This window comes from Chlorocebus sabaeus, chromosome 8 (genome assembly GCF_047675955.1).
Source record: "Chlorocebus sabaeus isolate Y175 chromosome 8, mChlSab1.0.hap1, whole genome shotgun sequence".
NCBI lineage: Eukaryota > Metazoa > Chordata > Mammalia > Primates > Cercopithecidae > Chlorocebus > Chlorocebus sabaeus.
In genome coordinates this window covers 103,611,611-103,631,079 of record NC_132911.1, presented here as the reverse complement: position 1 = coordinate 103,631,079, position 19,469 = coordinate 103,611,611, and the positions used below count along the sequence as shown (strand labels likewise).

At 45.3% G+C, this 19,469-nt stretch overlaps 1 protein-coding gene across 7 annotated transcripts in view; it reads right to left on the bottom strand.

Annotated features, from left to right (window-relative positions):
- Positions 1 to 446: 446 nt before the first annotated feature.
- VPS13B (vacuolar protein sorting 13 homolog B) overlaps positions 447 to 19,469 on the bottom strand; it is an 870,718-nt gene continuing 851,695 nt past the window's right edge. For all 7 annotated transcript variants that reach the window (XM_037999868.2, XM_073018246.1, XM_037999863.2 and 4 more), the window contains exons 57-62: positions 18,373 to 18,549; positions 15,931 to 16,101; positions 9,463 to 9,639; positions 7,018 to 7,120; positions 6,208 to 6,457; positions 447 to 2,544 (exon numbers count right to left, since the gene is read on the bottom strand). In XM_037999868.2, coding sequence (XP_037855796.2) covers positions 2,296 to 2,544; positions 6,208 to 6,457; positions 7,018 to 7,120; positions 9,463 to 9,639; positions 15,931 to 16,101; positions 18,373 to 18,549 — 1,127 coding nt within the window. In that variant the 3' untranslated portion in view covers positions 447 to 2,295. The remainder of the gene's footprint in view (positions 2,545 to 6,207; positions 6,458 to 7,017; positions 7,121 to 9,462; positions 9,640 to 15,930; positions 16,102 to 18,372; positions 18,550 to 19,469) is intronic.

The following is a 19,469-nucleotide window of genomic DNA, read 5'->3' as shown; positions in this document are numbered from 1 at the left end:
ATTGTTCTAGCACTTCTTTAACTGTGATAGTTTGTCCGTTTCATTGCAGTTACTTGGTCTTGGGCCATGGATTAAAGTGTTCTTCATGAGCCTGTAAGACTACTGTACTGTGGACTCTAAGAAGAGATAGAATCCTAATAAAATCTATCCCTTGGCCTTCATTGCCACTATTTGGTAGCTGTGCCACCACCAGATAGTTGAAATAGGTAATTCAAATGTAGGGTTTCTTACTCAATATTGCTTTATTAATAACAAGCTAACAGTATGTAATAGAATTTGGATATATATCTAATCCAGAAAAGGTTACTTAACTAGAATTGAGTAATGTCTGCTAAATGACAAGCAAAGTATGGTACTTTTTCAGAGGTCTTTTTAGGACTTCAATTCATGTTTATTGCGAGCAAAGTGATACTGGAGAACTTCAAAAAACAACACTTATTCAAAGCTAATTTAATCAGTAACTTTATTATAACAAAACCTGTATATTAACCCATTTAAACTCTTGTAAAATTCAGTGATGTGAGCTGTATTAAACCCAGGTATTAGAGAAAATTTGCATTGTAAAACCTGGTAACAATAGACATGTATGGGTGGTCAGTAATTCAAGGATACCTTTTAAACAGTTTTATATAATTCATATCAATATGCAAAATTACCATAAAAGATACAAGGATTAATGCATATTTACATTTTTAGAAATACTTTTGAGGTTCACAACTGTCACTTTTCTAAATGAGTATTTACAGAACAAAGAACAATTTTTCATAGTCAGAATTGTTCATTAAATCTTGCTTTCCAGTAACAATTACATAGTGACTTCTTATGCCCAACATGTGAGAGTTGAAGATCAGTGGGTGTTGGGCGTGGTGGCTCACACCTGTAATCCCAACAGTTTGGGAGGCGGAGGTGGGAGGAATGCTTGAACTCAGGAGTAAAAGACCAGCCTGGGCAACATAGCGAGACCTTATCTCTAGAACAAATTTAAAAAGTCAGCCAGGTATGGTGATGTATACCTGTGGTGGTGCAGTCTCAGCCGCTTGGAAGGCTGGAGTGAGATCCCTTGAGCCCAGGCAGTGAGCTTAAGCTGCAGTGAGCCATGACTATTCCACTGTACTCTAGTCTGGGTGACAGAATGAGACCCTGTCTGTCTCCAAAACAAGTAAAACCCGTGGGCATTTAAAATTGCATTATCTTAGCATCTCAAAGTTGTAGGTAACAAGCTGTAGCCCCAAATTTAAATGTAATCAGCAAACATGTTCTAAGTTACTGGACTGTAAGTAAGATAATTTACTGAACATTGAAGACATCTTGGTAACCCAAGATGTTGAGTCAAACCCATTCTTAGGGGCAAAATATTATCAGACACTGGGAATATCTTCATGCTTTATCGAGTCAGTTCCACAGAATAAACGAAATGGACTGGTATAATTATTAGCATTAATATTGGGGTTGTTGTGTGCTCTACGGCATACCAGGGAGTTCCCACTATGTATGTTTTGTTTATGGAACTAGAGAAACTCACCTGAGCACTTTGGGACTGGATTCAATATAGGACAAAGGATTTACTCAGAGTTTGCTTAGTAAAACACAAACTGGAAAAACACTTTTTCTAAAATGTACCTGGACAGTAATCAGACTGTTTTGTAAATTTTAGTAAAATGCAGACTTCAGAGAAAATACACATAGCAGCTTTCAATCAAAGAACAGCATTGCAGTTAAGTGACAAATGTAATAAGCCACAAAGTCCTAAGCATTTCATTTAAAGAATCCTAGGCCTTTCCAGACCAAAGAGCATGAGGCAAACGTGGTGACTCGGCCCAAAAACAGATGCAACTTTTAAGTTTTAACTCTGGCTCTCCATTGTAAGGCCGGCCTGGCCACATTCTGTGATGGAACAGAGAGTTAATAGATCCAAATTACAGTAGAAATTTTTGCAAGTGTCGTAGAGCAAAAAGAAATGCATCCTCTGTATGTGGTAAGGGACCTGCTAATCATTGTAAGTGGGAAAGGAACACGGTTTTGTCACTTTGAAGTATCTTTTAGAGGTAAGGATCTAAATAAGGAAACTGTTGGCCTTGTGTCCATATCAGATGTTAGAGCTGCCTAGGCTTTTTTAAAAAAAATGCAGCCCTGTATGGTGGCATGTGTCTGCAGTCCTAGCTACTTGTGGGTTGAGGTGGGAGGATTGCTTGAACCACAGAATTTGATGTCAGCATGGGCAATGTAGTGAGACCCTGTCTCAAAGAAACCCAAAAACTAAATCACACAAGTATGAATCAATACCTCAGAGGGGACTCAAGGAAACCCTTTCCTCAGGGCTTTATTTTTCACCATGGTAAATTTACTAAGGAAGACCTGAGCAAAATGTGGATCAACCAAGTAATGGTATGTTTTAACAGTGGAGGGGGGAGGTTCTGCAGCCACCACAGGGCATGGTATTTGCATGGAAGAACAGCTAGGGGCCAGGTGACAAGATGTCTTTGTGATGTAGTCCACAAGTCTGTTGTACTGTTGCTCTGACAGTCTCTCTCGGACTCCATCTACCTAGGATCCAAAAATAAAGATTAGTTGCCAGACCCTTATGAGAGTTCCAGAACAGAATTAGTTCTTTTGCCTTGATATATTTGTACATTATGCCTTTTAGGTCATCTATTAAAGCCATTAATCCAAAATGTTTCCTTTTTTCCTCTGAGATACGGCAATGATAACAATGCACTTTTAGCAGTATAACAAAAGTTGTGCATGAGACTTAGGACAGCCTCCTTTGAATAAGCATTTGGTGTTGTGTAAAATTCCCATGTTTGAAGTTGACGATTTGATAACATTCTACTCACTAACCATTAAAACATCTGTCATTGCTCTGTAGCAACCAGCCCAAGAAAAAAGGAGAAAAATCTTTCCTCCACATAAATCTATTCAACATTAAACTCAGCACTGAAATAAAAGCTCTGTTTGCCTAGCTCCCAAACCTCTTCAGATAGAACATCTTAAAGTGGAGAACACCTCTTTCAAACCAGTGGCTTTGGACAGAGCATTAAAAAACCTTTTGAACTGTAACATTTTCTGCTTTTATAAATCCTAGGATTTAAAGCCAGAGAAAATAGAAAAACTGGGCAGCGGAAGGGGAAATTTTTATGGAAAGAAGAGGATGCAAACTACATTTATGGTTCATAAAAGTCTGGCTCGTCTTCAGTGGAACACAAATAGAACTGAGATATACTAGGTTCTTCAGTGAGATTTTTCTGAGAAAGCGCTCATCAAATCATTCAAAGGCAGCTGAAGCTATAAATTCTTCCCACCCTGAAGTCCTTTAGCTATCTAGTGTGTAGATCAAGTGGAGTGGGAAGTTTGCAGTTGTAAGCCACTGATTTGTGAATCTCAGGTAGCCACCAAACTTTCTATGGTTTTTGCCTACTGAACATTGGCAAGACTACTCTGGAAGATATGATAATGTAAAGACTTCCTAGTTCTGTGTGTGGTCCAGTAACAATGCTATCAAAGTGTCTTAACAGCTGGAGAAAGTCCGTGTGATGGCACAGAGATAGTAAAGGGGCTTGCTAGAGAAATAAGTAAGGAGTCCCTTAGAGTTTGGATCTTGTGTTTTTAAGCTTGGGGAAAAACGGTCCCCAAAGATTCAAAGCTCTGCACCACCAGGCAAAAGCCAGAGCTCTGATATCATTTGATGGGGCCAGAATTCAGCTGGAAAGCTTTGAATACACAAAAAGTTTTAATTGCTCCTCCTGAACAGCAGCACAGGAAAACCCGTGTTGTGAAAGGAACCCAGCCAAGGAATAAATTGACCTTCTGACTCATTTTGAGCCTCTCATAAGGGATTTCAATAATGTGCCAAGCATATTAAGCAATTATTACCCCTAAACTGGTTGCATTTAACCAAGAAAAGCAAATGCTGAGTTAAAAAAAATCTCAATCCTGCCATATTTAAATGTACTGCATGATGTCATCTACAAATTAATTCCTTCCAAAATTCAAAGGAACTGTATTTCCTAGCATCTAAGGCAAAAGCTAAAAACCAGAAAAGTCATTTATAGAAGATCTTAAAATACTGCTTTTAGTCTTCACTGGAAGTGTTCACAGTAGACAGGCTTCCTTATGTCTGTGGATTATGTTGGGATGCACTAAAAGACAGCTCAAGAAAGCTCCCTGACAACATAGCACTGCTGGCCACCCTCCCCCACCCACTCATGTTGAAAATACTCCGGATTACAGCAGTTGGGAGGGTTTAGTCTCAAAGATGCTCTGCAGCTTGAGTTTTCTTGGGGGTGAGTAGGAGAGGTTGGGGTTACAGACACAGGATTACGGCAGCAGTTATTCCTATTAAGTCATTAATAGGAATATTAATGAGAGAGAAAGTGGAATAGAGAAAGCAGAATGTGGAGGCTGAAGGCGCACTGGCCCATCCACCTTCCAGCCAGTGCCTGGCCTTGGCTGTGCAGGCACAGTGCTCCTGCTCTCAGTCATGTCTTCCCACCTCTGTTTTAGGCATTCCTTAATCCCAACCCTCTTTCAGCCCTGGACAGCAATGGAAAATCAGTGTTGAAAATGGTATCCAGAGCTTCAGTGCTGCTTCCTCATTCCACAGTCCCAATAATCTTGGCAACTTTTAGGAGTGGTGACTCCAGATACTATCTCAACCCCTAGGGAAACTGAGGTCTGTTTCCTTCCAGCCTATGATGATTCTCCACAGTACCTGCCTCAAACAAAAATACAAGAGAAGGATCACAGTTGAAGACAGTTGAACAGCAAAAGAATCTCCAGTCTCAGGAGTTTAAGATCTGAAATATTTCCCAAGCAGCTAAGGAATAATGATGGTCACAGGGCCTTGGAAGTTTCTCATTAAGGACTAAAGACTTAATTGTAATGATATTATCCCTTGCCAAATCACCGCTGCTTTATTGTCAACTGATCAGAAGATCTTGGCAGATCTAATAAAGTCAGCCTGGACATCTGACCTCTGTTTATTCCCAGAAAGTCATCAACTTGAAGGAGCAATGTAGTCCTGGTGCCAAACCCTAGCTTAAAGCCTGACTATGATCATGATCCAAGAAACTAGAGAAATCTTAGAGTTGTTGTAGTTGGCTGCTTTCCATCTTCTCAGATAATTTTACCCAAACAGTGGTGTGACGGAGATACATGCCCCCATCGCAGGAAGAGAATAATGAAAGGAGGATCAGGCAGAACCTACTGGGGGCAGGTTTGCTGTGCTTTGCTGGGGCCACTCAGTCCCCAGGTTAGGACCAGCAGACTCCAGTTTGCCACTGATCCACCACCATCTTGCTGTGTGGAAAAAGATGGCTGTTTCTTATGTAAATAATTAGGGTCTTATGGATCAGGCCATCATCCAAGGAGGAAGAGCACAGAGCAGTTTTCCAGTGGGTGTACCTGTTTACCCTGGGCTGGACTACAGGAAGCTGGGGTCTTTCTGGTCAGGGCTCAACTCTGACTCCTGACACCCAGTATGCCTTGCCTGCGCATCTGTTCCACATTATGCAGGCCAGGAGCCAGCCATGGAGCTGCCCCAAGAGCCTTAAGTATCATCCCCAGGGGGGGATTCTGTGGTACTTATGGGGTGGGAAACCATCCTGTGGGAAAGAACACAGCCACAGAATACAAAGCAGTGGATGTGAGAGAGAGAGCACCTCACAAAATGTTGACCCTTGAAATCACCAGGTTTGGGGGTAGGGGAGGGAGTGGAGAGTCTTTTTTCATGATGCCCCTTGCTCCTGCAGTGGTCCTCTCCAGCACCCACAGACCTCCAGCACCCTGCAGCCAACTGGTGTCCTCAGGCAGCCAAGGACCTGACTTCAGGCTTTCAGACCAGGGGGCCTCCTTTGTGGAGCAGTTGCTGGGAATTGCTGCCCCAATCCTGGCCCTTCCTGTACCGACCCACTCATTTTGTAACTCCATTGTCCTGTCCATCGAGCACCCCAGCCCCATGACGGCCAAGCCAGATCAGCCTTGTTCAGCTGACATGGTGACTTAGCCCCAGACCTTGAGTCCTGCTAGCCGCCTGCTGGGCTCTCCTGTACAGGGCTCATGTGCATATCTGGATGGAGGCTTCCCAGTGCCCTTTTGCAGTGGCCTCTGGCCTCCACACTCCCTCTCTGGGTAGCAGCTCTCCTTGGTCTCCAGCAGCCACTCCAACCTCCCTGGCAGCTAGTCTTGTTTGCCCTGTTTTCTGAAACGTACCTCCACATCACAGGCCACTCTTGGCTGCTTCAGCTGCACTGTGAGTAGGCTGTTCTGCTTGCTGTCCTGTGCACAGTCGATTTCTGTGACGGGGAAAGCCTGCTGCTGTGTGTCCTCGCTGACACTCACTACGAAGAGCACTTCTGATGTCAGCAGCAAGCACCCTTCATGCTCCTGGCCTGAGCCCCTCACCAAAACCACGTCCAGGGCCATGTGGACTTCTGGTCTGCCCAGAGACTGAAGCATTTTCCTGTTTAAAAGGAGAAAAGTGAGGCCAGAGGCCAGCTTTGAAAAGATGGTCACTTATCAGTGCTCATTATTTACCAATGGGGCGGCCTCCCCAAGGGCAAAGGGCCCTCACCAATCCAATTACTCATTTTAGCTTGAAATGTAATTGTCAGTTCTCAAACACTGATTCTGGTTAACAGAACCTGCTTCCTCCTGGGAATAAAGATTTCCCTTGGTTTTGCTTAGCTCCTTTTCTCTCCATTAGAAATAGCACCTCTAATTCGAGTGCTCATTCCACAGGGAATCTCAGGCCCTCTAGCAAGACTGGGCTTCTCTGCCAATGTATGACTTTCCTTGAGTGGTTAGGTATGGAGCCAGAGGAGTTGTGCAGCTAGCCCCAAACCTGGCAGTGGCAGCCCCTTCCTGTCCCTCTACAGTGCTCTTGTGCTGCCTGAGATGCCAGTGCCAACAATGGCTACTCCTGGGCTCCCTGGAAGTGTGGCCCATTAGCTTGAGAGCAAGCCAGGAGCTATTAACATACAGTATGGATGTAAAGTTGAGCAAGTATCTCAATAATTTTACCAGACATATTTGACATGGCTGTTTGGAGCCTGGTCAGCATGTAGATCACTTGGCTGATAGCGCTGTTTGGGAAGCTGAGAAAGTCCAGCTCCATGTAAAATACCTGTGGTAAGAGAAGCAAGGGAGTTTTACTACTTGTTTTCTGGAAAACAGTTTCATGATGCAATGATGTCATCTGCTCAGAGCCATCCATAAAATGTTACACATCCAAAGTGATGTCACATCTTTGGAAGCAAGTGTATAGATAATCTTTAAACATTACAATACTCTTAACCTTGGTGAGCTTGCATTAGAAAATTAAAATATGAATGTGTTACACAGTCCAAGCATAGACCAGCAATTAGAGGAAGCAAAAACACTGAAAGTAGCTGGTCATGAACGATAGCTTAGATATCATTTGTAATTGATATGTTAAAAAAGTCTAGCTAGGTCTGGTATGGTGGCTCATGCGTGTAATCCCAGAACTTTGGGAGATCAAATCAAGGTGGGAGGATTGCTTGAGTCAAGGAGTTAGAGACCAGCCTGGGAAACAAAGGGAGACCCCCATCTCTACAAAAAATAAATAGTGGTGCGTGCCTGTAGTCCTAGCTACTCCGGGGGCTGAGGTGGGAGGATCACTTGAGCCCAGGAGTTGGAGGCTGCAGTGAGCTATGATTGTGTGACTAAATGTCAGCCTGGGTGACAGCAAACCCTGTGTCTAAAAAAAAACCTCTAGATTGTTAGCTTCCTTAATACTTCTGTATCTGTGCTAAGGCTAGTCAAAAAATAAAAAAAACAGATATATACAAAGGCACACCCTTTGCCTAGATACACTATTTAAATGCTAAGTGACTTAATCCAACTGTTAAACACGAATCCATGTACATTTATGAGTGCGCTTGGGGCCTCTGGTTTATGACACGCTCTCCCTGGTGCCAGCACCAAATGAGGGCACCCAGCAGCAGCCACATAGGCCTTTACAGAGACTCTCCAGAACCAAAGATGGTACAGCATGTGTGCTTTCTGAGGGCTTATAAATGTTTATAAACGACGCAGTCATTAGACTAAGAGTTAGTGGTTTGTAAAACCTTCAGTTCGGTAATAAAAGTTTTACAAGAGTGATGGAAACCAAAAAGGCCATGTGAAGCTCTGCTGTAAGATCTTCTTACATAAGGGAGCATTCTTCAGCCCTGGGAAACACAGTGAGGGACAATGACATTTTCAAAACCAAAAGAATTTATGAAGTATGACTTGACTTTACCTCACTGGAGTCACTATCAAAAGTATGACTTGACTTTACCTCACTGGAGTCCGTATCATAAGGGAGTTTAACTTTTCCCACTTACAGGTTATAGCACATCTTACTGTCAGTTTCCCTGTGAGTGAAAATGTCATTCACAGAAGGAGAGGGAAATGAGGGGGGCGAGGAGGGGAAAGCGAAGAGGAACACATGCTGGCGTCTGTGTGGTCTCTTAAAGGATGCTTTCCGGATGGCTGCCTGAAGTGTGGGCACTCATTCATCTCCACTCCCTTCCTTTCAGACGCTGTTTTTATGCCCTGATCTGGCTGCCTCTTGTCAGGCCTGCTGAGGAGCAGGATGCCTCCCTTGAAACATCCCGTGGGCTTTATGGCCAGATGTGGATGCAGACACAGTGTGCTTACATGTCTGACAAACGGGAGGGTGCTTCTGTGGTTTGTGATACTAGCTAGATAGCCTGCTTCATGACCAAAATGATGACACCAATTTTAGGTAAAATGTTAACGGTTCCAGCCACAGGTTTATGGAAAGTCACTTTAATGTGCTCTGCCACGAATGCAGAAAATAAGCCTGGGAGGAGGTGCTTCCTTTCATAGGCACCCATTACTCATGTGCACACTGCTGCACAGGGAGAGGCCCTGGCACGCCTATCCAAGTGCAGGTAGTGCCGTGCGCCCATGCACTCCACAGCTTTCTGCTTGCGAAAGGGATTTTAGTTGCAGATCCTTTGTTTCTGCCCCGGCCTGGCTGTGAGGAGCAGGATGGCGTCTGTGGGTGAGAAGGCCACCCCAAACCCAAAGATCCATGTGCACATCCACACTCTGTCTCATTCTCTACTGCTTAAAGTTATCTTCCCACAACCTATCACTCCTTCCACATTTCTCATAGGAAAAAGTGCTAATTCTTTTCTCTGTGGTATTCTCCATTCTGCCCTCAACCTCTAAACTGGTCTATCAAGTGTACTGTAAAAAGATTCTGTGACATATACACTGAAACTAGTAACTGGTTTCCTGATTCTACGGTTTTATTATTAGTAGTAAAATTCTACTCTGTGTAAATAAGCATAGAGAGGTAAGAAAGATAGCCACTATTTATCTATCTTTTACTCCTCTACCATGTGAAAGGTTACACTATCTTAGGGAACCCTTGGTATAATCATGCAAATCACTAACGTCTGGGTTGGCCTGATGGGTTTTCCACCAACTTACCGTAACCAGTCTGTGACACCAGCTCAGCAGCTCCTCCGATGGGCTTTGTGAACACCCCCATGATTCCTTTCCCCACACCTGAGATGACACCCTTGGCCTTGTGTCCTGCTGAAGCATGTGCCTCAGATGTTTTCTGGAAGTTCTGCATCGGCTGATCGACTATACCAGCAATTGCACCTGGAATAACAAAAGCCCTCAGTAAGGACAGAGGCTTAAAATTTTTGGAAAATGAAAGGCTCCATCTGGAACACAGTTTTATCTGGATTGAAAATGAGTCCCCACCCTCATTGTAAAGGTCTTTACTACCCATTTATTTACCAGTTACCTAAGTACACCAAGGGCAGTAGACATTTATTATTGTCATCAAAGTACAATATTCAGACGGAGTTTGGTCCACACAGTCAGGATCTGTGAAGTTTAGTTCAGAATTTAACAAACCTGTCAGTCTTTTCAGTGTCATCCACACATCTTTCCTCTGAAGTCAGGCAACACAGTTTACAGAGAGGAGCTAACAATTCCTCAGGAGCAGAGAAAGACTGTTCAGCCCAATACATTTGCACCGACTCAGGAAGATGAAAAACTGGAAGGGGTTAAGCCCCTTTCTAACTCCCCACTTTTAATAATAATCATAATCATAATTTAGTAGTAGTAATACTTAAGAGTAATTATTGATATACTTATTATTTTGATTATAGGTAATCTATCTATCTTGGATGCTTACTAGGTCTGGAGACTGTGCTAAGAGCTTTACTTGTATGAGATCATTTGATCCTCATATTCCCAGGAGTCAGACATTGTTTTTATCCAAATGTGGACACTGAGGCACAGAGGTTAAGGAGTTTTTCCCAAGGTCACACAGCTGTTAAGTGTACAGAGAGTGAGTCACAGCATAGCTCTTAACCACCAAGAGATTTCGCTTATCCCATTTATAAAACAGGCTCTTCCTCTGCCAATCTTGGAAAAACCTTTCTCTCTCACTTGAATTGAGGTTTGGCCACTTACTCCTCACTTAGAATAGTGACCAAAACCCCTCGGGGCTCTGCTCCCACAGCTGTAGCACAGGGCGTCCATCTCCTGCACTGAGCCTGAGGCAGTTAAGATGAAAGGAGCCCCTCAGGCAGTCCTGTGGATACGGCCCCTTTGCTACTCCTGCTTTGAGAGGCCAACAATGAGAGCTAGAAAAGCCTCACCATTCTGATTTTTTTTCATGATGGAGTGGAGGGCTCCCTAACTCAGAAGGGAAAATTTCTTTATAATTCTTGACAGAATTGTCTGTTTTCAACTCAAAACTGCTAGAATTGATGAAAATGCTCTGATCCCTGGTAGAAATTTTAGTGCACATCACGTCAATTGTAAAGGGAATGTTTTTCATGGACTCCTTTCCTCTAGGTTTTGAGACATTTAAGTTTATGCACTGACAGATTCAGAATGATCTGAGGCAACAGGCCTGTTTCCCAGCCTAGAGTCGTGCTGCCAAACCTTATACAGAAATGGCAAGAGTGAGCAGAGGAAGCTGCTCCTGGCAGGCCCAGGCCACCCCAGCTATCAAGAGTGAGGGTCACTCTTTCAGCATCACAGCTAGCCAGGCCTGGTGCTCAGCTAGGAGCGCCCCTCATTTACCATTGACGCTCCACTCCATTTGGAAGATCAGAAGTCAGAGTGGCCACACTGAGGGACAGGGAGGAACCCTGGGTCTTCTCTTCTGGTCACCTCAGCAGATTATCAAAGTGAACAGCATCAAATCAAAGAGTGGAGCCTGGGCCAGCCGCAGTCACCCACACAGGGTGCTGACTGCCAGCTGCTCCATCGCACGCAGGTATCAAGTGAAGCTCCCTCTGTTCTGCTCTTCCGTTTTCTCTGGCCAAAGGGAAGGCTCCAGTTACTGTGGCTTTGACAGATAAGACGATTTGGGCAGCTCCCCAAAAGTGGAAAGCCTGAGTCCCATGACAAGGTGTTAGATTCTGAGAGTCAGAGAGGGAGCTGTGGAACCACCTGCCCCGGGCTCAGCAGCAGACCTTTGAGGGGGAAAGCTGGCCTGTCACACCAACTCCTCACCAGCCACCAGGTGCCTTACCTACCTCTGTGCTCACAAGCTGGGGAACGGAGAGGCTAAGAGACTAGCAGCCATTTCATGGTCCCTGCAGCCCTGCTTTGAGAGAGGCAGCCTCTCTCAGAGCCTGGAATGGCTCTCCTCTGAAGTATATCCTCTGAAGTAAATCCCTCAACTGGTAAATTATGGACTGTCATAGACTCAAACTCTGCTTGAAGGCTTTCAAGAGTGGAAACTGATCCCAAGACTTGTCTGCTGGCGTTACGCCCACGGGGTGGGTGGCCACATGGAGATGGCTGTGATCTGATGAAGCCAGTGAAGACAGAAGAGCGTGCCTGGGAGGGGTTTCCAGGACTGAGTGAGTGCTGCACCCCACAGGACACAGGAGCTATTGCCTGTTGTGCCTTGGAAGGTGGAGGAGGAGGAAGGCCTTCATTGTGGAGCAGGAGACCACCACGCCTTCCCTCACCGCTTTCTGTGACTTGCTCCTAAGCCTTGGGCAGAAACTACTTGGTCACTGAGCTATGGAAGTTCCTTGTGATGCATCTATTTTGATGCTGCCTTTACCATATGGTGTAATTTTGTTTCTGGCATTTTTTTTTGTCACACTATCAGAAGGACAGGCATAAGATGGGATACCACGCCACAGCTCGCCATTCCAGAAAGAAACGAGATGCATAGAGTATACTGTGCATTCCAGCTCAGTGCTTCTTTTTTGACCAGAACAGATGAGCAAACCAAGAAGGAAGCACTTTGCCTGTCATTCCTAAATGCTGCACTGACTATAATACACACCAGTCAGTAAATGGCAGATGGTGGTCTTAAGGGCTGTCTCTTGGGATATACAACTCGAGTCACTCCCTCGCAGGGGACTTTTCTGATTCACCTGGCGGAGGCCTGTTTTGTTGGAATTCCAGATGGCATAGCCAAGAGTGCCTATGAAGAGAGAGGAGGTGGTCTCTGGGGAATCCAGCCGCGTGTCACAAACCAGGAAGCATCCCAAAAGAAGTGGGAGTCAGAGGAGCAATTCTTGACATCCTGACTTTGGTGTTCACGAGAAGGCATCAGGTCTGGGAGGAAACGCAGAATGCAGTTGTGATGCGGAGCTGCATATCCTTTCTCAGTGCAGGCTCCAGAGTGTAGTAGAAAGTGTGGGTGTTGGGGAACAGATCTGGTAAATGTGGGCAAGGCTGATGCCAATACTGCAGGCTAAACAGAGTTTTTCCAAAAGCCGTTGCTTTTGGAAAACTGTCATGGAGCTCATCCAAAAGCCTCGGCGGCATCTCTCAGCCAGCAGACACTTTTCCCTGCTGACCTGGGGCAGTGCGGCTGGGCATAAATTAAAGACTTGCTTTAATTTTCAAGGGCCTCATAATGCTCCATAGGGTTCCCATGAGGGTGAAGCAGAGTCAAGAAGGCCTCCCGAACCCATAAACATTTGGGGGAAATGTGTTTTTCCTACACTGGAACTTGAAATTGTTCAATCTCCCCACATCCTGATGGTTTCCAGGCCTGGAGCTCCACAGGGGTAGGCGACATGGTGGAAAGGCCCGGGCTCCTGTCCTTGCTGGAGGTTTGACCTGGCTAAGTCACTTTACCTCATCCAAAGTTGTGAAGCTGTGAAGGGTTATGAAGTTGTGAAGGGTTGTGAAGATCAAATAAGATGACACCTTTGAAAATGCTTTGCCAACTCTAACTTTTCCTTTAATATATTTTTATGAACTGGGTCCTTGACTTTTGTGTCTTTTTGAAGAAACTGAGCAACTAGAATATTTCACTGGCATGGGTTTAAAACTATTATTATTACTGTCATTATTTTGAGACAAGGTCTCACTCTCTCCACCAGACTGGAGTGCAGTGGTGCAATCTCAGCTCACTCCAGCCTTGACCTGGGCTCAAGCGATCCACCTCAGCCTCCTGAGTAGCTGGGCCCAAAGGCATGTGCCACCATGCTTGGCTAATTTTTGTATTTCATTTTATTTTTGTAGAGATGGGGTTTTGCCACATTGCCCAGACTGCTCTCAAACTCCTGGGCTCAAGTAAGCCACTTGCTTTGGCTTCCCAAAGTGCTGGGATTACAAGTGTGAGCCATGTGCCCGGCCTGGGTTTCAAATTATTATGTGATAATGGCTCTAACTTCAATTAGGCACTGCATTGTATATGGCAATTTCAAACACCATTTCTGGGGAAGAATTAAATGGTGGCCAATCTGTAACTTTCCAAAGTGAGGAGATTCAGTTTGTTGTACTCCCCTCTTTCTTCTTCTTGCCACACACCTGGTAGTTCTAGGACCAGACATTTTGAGATAACTCAACGATTACATGAAACAAAGGCTCTTGAAGTCTTACAGGAAACGAAGCTGGTTTGAGCCAAGCTTGAGATGCCCACTGTGAACTCTGCAGAGCCCTGACATGGACACACTGCTCAGGGGGTGGGTTGGGCTAGGACTGGGGCCGGCCAGTGTTGGGAGATGCAGCCAGCATCTACAGAGGAGGTTTATGTTACCCCAAGAATTCCTAATGTTCTGGAAATTACCAGATATGCACAAAGACCCCATGAGCCCACTGCAGTTTCCAAAAATGAATTCCCTCACATGGATAAGGATATGTAAGACACAATGACTACAGCAAAGATCAGAGCGTTATGACTTACCCTGTCAACAGGACCCACGCCCAGAAAGATTACCTCATCGGGGCAGATTCGTGACTCCTCACACAACTGATTTTTCCCATCAGGTACAATCTTACACACTGAAAACGGAGCATTGGCTGGGGCTTCTCTGAGTGGGAAGAGACTGGAACCCTTGGGCGGGAAGGGTGTCGGGTTTGGGGTGGAGACAGCCACACACCAGCCAGCCCAGGGGTGGGTGGGTCGGTCTCTCTCTCTCTCTCTCTGAGGGGCTGGGCTGGAGACAGGGAAGCTCTCAACCCCAGAGTAGTGGTACTTAAGCCTCCAATTAATAGCATCAACAGGTCCAGAGTCACAAAACAATGACCTTAAGATCCTCAATATAACCTCATTGTCACTTCCTCTGGTTACAGCCACTTAATCCATTAATTAAGGGAAAATATTCCTGCCATTGCTCAGATGTTTCTTTTTGCGGAGACACTCTTGGAAACCAGGCAACTCTTACAGTTCATTTGCTACCATACTATGATAATGATAGGTGCTGTTTACCAAACATGAGCATGGTGGCTGCCATATAACTACCCACTGTTACTTCTAACAATGGTATCACCAGGCCCAATATACAAAAGAAAAACTCAGGTTCAGAGAAGAACTTCTCTGAGGTCACAAAGAAAGGACTTGGACACCCTAGCCCGAGGTCTGGGGCTTCTGAGGGCAGGGTCCCCTGCCACACCGCCTTCCCCAAAGGAGTCACCATCACCTTTGGGTTACTGAGTTAAGCAAGAAGGTTGCTCCTTTACCCAGCTTGTTTATCACAGGTCACCAGCTTCCCAGTTTCCACATATGACAGTGCCCCACACCACTGAATGTTTTTACCTATGTAATTTCTAGCAACTTAACCTGAACTTGTACCATTTTACCACTTCCTCCCAGAGCCTCAGCTGGCTGCAGCTGCCAATCGAGGAGCTCCGTAGAGAACTGAAGATCAGAGAGAGGGCAAGTCCTTTCAAACTCATCTTTTCCACCCTTGGCTCTGCACTGCGTGAGGTGACTGATCTCTGGGAGGCGCACACTCCCTCAGATGCGGAACAGGCACATTGCCAAGCATACAGTTTTAAATTCCTTTGCAAACAAATAAACAAAAAAATCCTTGATAATCTTGCCCTGCAAGCTTTTAGCTCTGAAGCTTCCTTTTTATAGATTTTTTTAAAGCAACTTATTTTCAAACATTTGTAACATTTTGAAATATGCATAGCAATCTTCACCTCTATACCATCTGGCTGCTCTACAATCAATAATTGCTCTGAGTCAGGCTGATCTCAAAAAAGTAAAAGGACAAAGTGGGCTCCTCACTGAAGTTTACATGACATTTGCATGTTGCTCTAGTGCTTCTCAAACAAAAGAAGCGGCTCAGCATGTGTAGGAGTGAGGGAGCCAGTGCTTCGGAAGGGCTGCCTATCATATTCTTCAGAAAGCAAACAGCTGGATGCTGCTGTCCTCGTGCAGACACCACTATGCTTAGAGCGGGTCCTATCAAATTAGGATTTCTTTTAAGAACTTTAGTGAGGCCCAAGATACATTTCATACACAAAGCAAACACAGGTGCTGCCTGTGCGGCTGTGCAGGTGAGCCCTCAGCGGGACACAATGTGGAACTCAGAGCAAGTGCCTTACCTTCTCTGAGCATTTCCCAGTCATCCCCAGGCAGACGGTGAGGTTGCCCAGTCCTGGGAGACCCTGCACCTCAGTCTGCTGGATTGCAGACAGGTGGGAGGCCCCACAGCCCCTTACCAAGCAGGCTGATGCCCAGCCGGGACAGGCCCTGTCGAAGCCCCTCGCCCAGGCTCTCGGGGAGCTGCCGCCGCCACTCCTCCTGCCGGTTGTAGTGCTCCTCATCCAGTGAGAGCCGGTCCATGTTCCGGGCCAGGCTTGTGGCCAGGTTGGTGATGGATGTGAGGGTACCTGAGGGAAGAAGAGCATGGGGTTAGCCTCCTTGTCACATACATGAGGGACCCCAAGGCAGTAGTTTCAGAGGCAGTGGGAACACTTGTGGGCCCTCTTGGACGTGCCCAGTGGCAAGTGATGGTGGCTTCCTCTCAGGCAATTTGAAGAAAGAGTCTTAAGAGGTAAACAACTGGGGCGGTGGCTCACGCCTGTAATCCCAGCACTGTGGGAGGCCAAGACAGGAGGATTGCTTGAGCCTAGCAGTTCGAGACCAGCCTGGGCAACATGGCAAAACCCTGTCTCTATGAAAAGTTAAAAAATTAGCTGGGTGTGGTAGTGCACATCTGTAGTCTCAGCTACTCAGGAGGCTGAAGTGGGAGGATTGCCTGAGCCCAGGACATCAAGGCTGCAGTGAGCTGCAATTGCACCACTGCACTCCAGGCTGGGTGGCAGAGTGAGATCTTGTCTCAAATAGGATACAATAAAATTTAAAAGAAAATGAGGTAAAGAGGAACACTTGCCCACAGGGGTGATGACACTCTTCAAAGGGGAAGAATCACAGGTGCCAGAGAGCAGCCTAGAGTTTCACATGAAACTATCTTTCACTATAATTGAATTTGTCAAGGTTTGATTAAAACAGTATTGATGCCTTCATTGAGGCCCAATTTTGAAGGTTAAAATCTGCCTGCTCTGATTTTAAAGGGTAAAGTTACGTTGCTAAGTTTTAGAAAGATGATAAAGAAATATTTCAACTTTAGGAATAAATTTTATTCCCTCCCTATAACTTCAGTAATAACAAAGGGGGAGATAGTAACCTTATCATTTGCCATTCTGAGGATGTAATTATTGTGCCATGGAGAATATGTGCAATTTTGATATTCAGGATATTAACTGAAAAAACAGTGAGGGGAATAAAGGGAGTAAATCATGTGAGAGCCGTGAATCTGTCTGGTTTTCCTAAGGAAGGCTGTTTTAGCATTTGGTCACAACAGCCACAATTCCTCTAGCAGGTCTGCACACATCTCAGTGAGCAAAACTGAGCGACTTTCATGTACAGATCTGGACACTAACAAACTAGCTCATCTGTTATTGCAGGTCCAGTTTCAGGAAGAAATGCTCAATGTCGTTTTTGCAGCTGCATCTTTACCAGTAATCTGAAAAGAAAAATATCTGCGTGCGTGCACACACATAGGGATGCCAACAAACCAAACAGATTTTGCTAAGAGAAGAAGAGAACAAGTGTAAAAAACATTCAGTGAGTCAGTAGGCTGAAAATACCGCTGAGGTTCAATTTAGCAGGTGTTGGTTGTCTTATTTTAACATAAAAACAACAGAACCACAGAGATTCCAGTGTCAAGAGTGAGCAGTCTGCCAGTGACTCCTGGGGCGGATTTCTGCAGCTCAGCCCCCAGGTCTCCCAGATGATTTGAGGCCTGGGGGAGTGTCCTTTTCATTGTCCATGGAATTTGTTTTTATGACTCTGGCTGTTCTCTTGCCAGCCCTCCCACCCATAGTCCCTCACCCCCTCTATGGATCACGGATTCTCCTATTTCAAGATCAAGTCTTCTTTTGTGCCTTACAGAGACTTCTACAACCTGTCCTATGGCCTATGGTCAGATGCCTTTTACGGGAAGAAGCCCTTTGCCCTGTTTTCCTTGCCTCCCACTGAGAAGAAAAGGGGACTCAGATGGCCCTTGTTAGTTCCCAAGTCTCTGCCAAGCTGACCAAAATAACATCAAGCAAACACACACAGATAAAACTAAAACACTGTCCTTGTGAGAAAGCACTTTGGCCTCCGTGCCCGATGACCTGTCTGGGCCACAAGATGGCACTGTTTACGTGGCGTGCTAGAGAAAAGTTGGCTGTTTCACCCCGAAATCTGCTTCCATGTCAGAATGTATCCATATCCTTCAGAAAGTTATGACAACTGTATCTACATTTAAAAAAATATGGAGGCAACACAGTGTAGGGTTTCTGATGTTTAGCAGAAATCCTGAACACCTTTAATATTTCTGTGTTTATCACATGGAATAACAGTTGAGCCAATCCTTCTTTTCCCAATGGGAGGCTTAAAATTCTGAAGTTTCTGAAACATTTTCACACACCACAGGCAAGTACTGATCTGTTCAAAACATAAGACATTATATTATGAGCTTTGTTACAAATCCAAACTCTCACTGCAAGCTAACAGGCCAAAGCTAGAGGCAATCTGAATGCACATTCTTAAAAAAAAAAAAAAAAAGACAGGGAAGGAGTAAAGGCATTATTGCAAGGAACGGAAACCACTACCTTTGGAGATGTGCTTTACAAACGATGTAGTCCCTCTGGAGACGCCACTCACGAAGGCTCCGGGACCCCGGGTCAGCCCCTCGTACGGAAGCCTGAAGAAGTCGGCGACCCCGTTCCCGATGCTTCTCACCAGGCTTGCAGGGCTGCCAATAATCTCCAGAGACCCAACTACCCAGCCTGCAATGGACCAGAGGGAAGGGGTGATTGAAACCTCAAATGCAGAACTTTCAACATTTGTGAAAAAGTGACCCATTTCCCCTGCAATTCATTTTTTCACACTAGAATTGGGAAAGTAATCCATTTCTTTGGAAGAAAATAAGGGAAATAAGTCATTCCCTGTGAATTCATAAATGGCAAACTTTCATACTTTATAAATCAAAGTGATCCCCTGATGGCCCCACAAATGGCTTTAATATAACTGCCTGGCCCGAGCCTCCCATATTCCTGCTAACAGGGGTCCATGTGCTGGGGACGCACTCTGCCACCACCTGAGGAAGGGCGCCTTCTTGGGCTGCAGGTGTTTGCAGGCGGGAGGTTCTCTCTAAAGCCTCCCCGGGACAGAGGCAGCACCAGGATAGGAGGAGATGCCTGGTCGGGGGTGGCCAGATGCTCAATGGTGTGTTGCAAAGGGGATGCAAACTTCTGACAAGAATGGAGGGGTTGTGTTTAATCTTTCCCAATCCTACTGAATTGAGTGCTTCCCTTTGGAGCAGAGCTAGAGCCAGACAAATGTCTTGGACCCTTCAATCCCAGCTCCGGTTATGTAAACCCTGGCAACAAGGACTTTTTTTTTTTTTTTTTGAGATCGAGTCTCACTCTGTTGCCCAGGCTGGAGTGCAGTGGTGTGGTCTCGGCTCACTGCAACCTCTGACTCCTGGGTTCAAGCGATTCGCCTGCCTCAGCCTCCCAAGTAGCTGGGATTACAGGCACATGGCACCACGCCTGGCTTTATTTATTTATTTATTTATTTATTTGTTTGTTTGTTTGTTTGTATTTTTAGTAGAGATGGGGATTCACCATGTAGGCCAGGCTGGTCTTGAACTCTGTGACAGGGACATTCTGATGAGGTTAGTGGATGCCAGGCATTCAACACATTT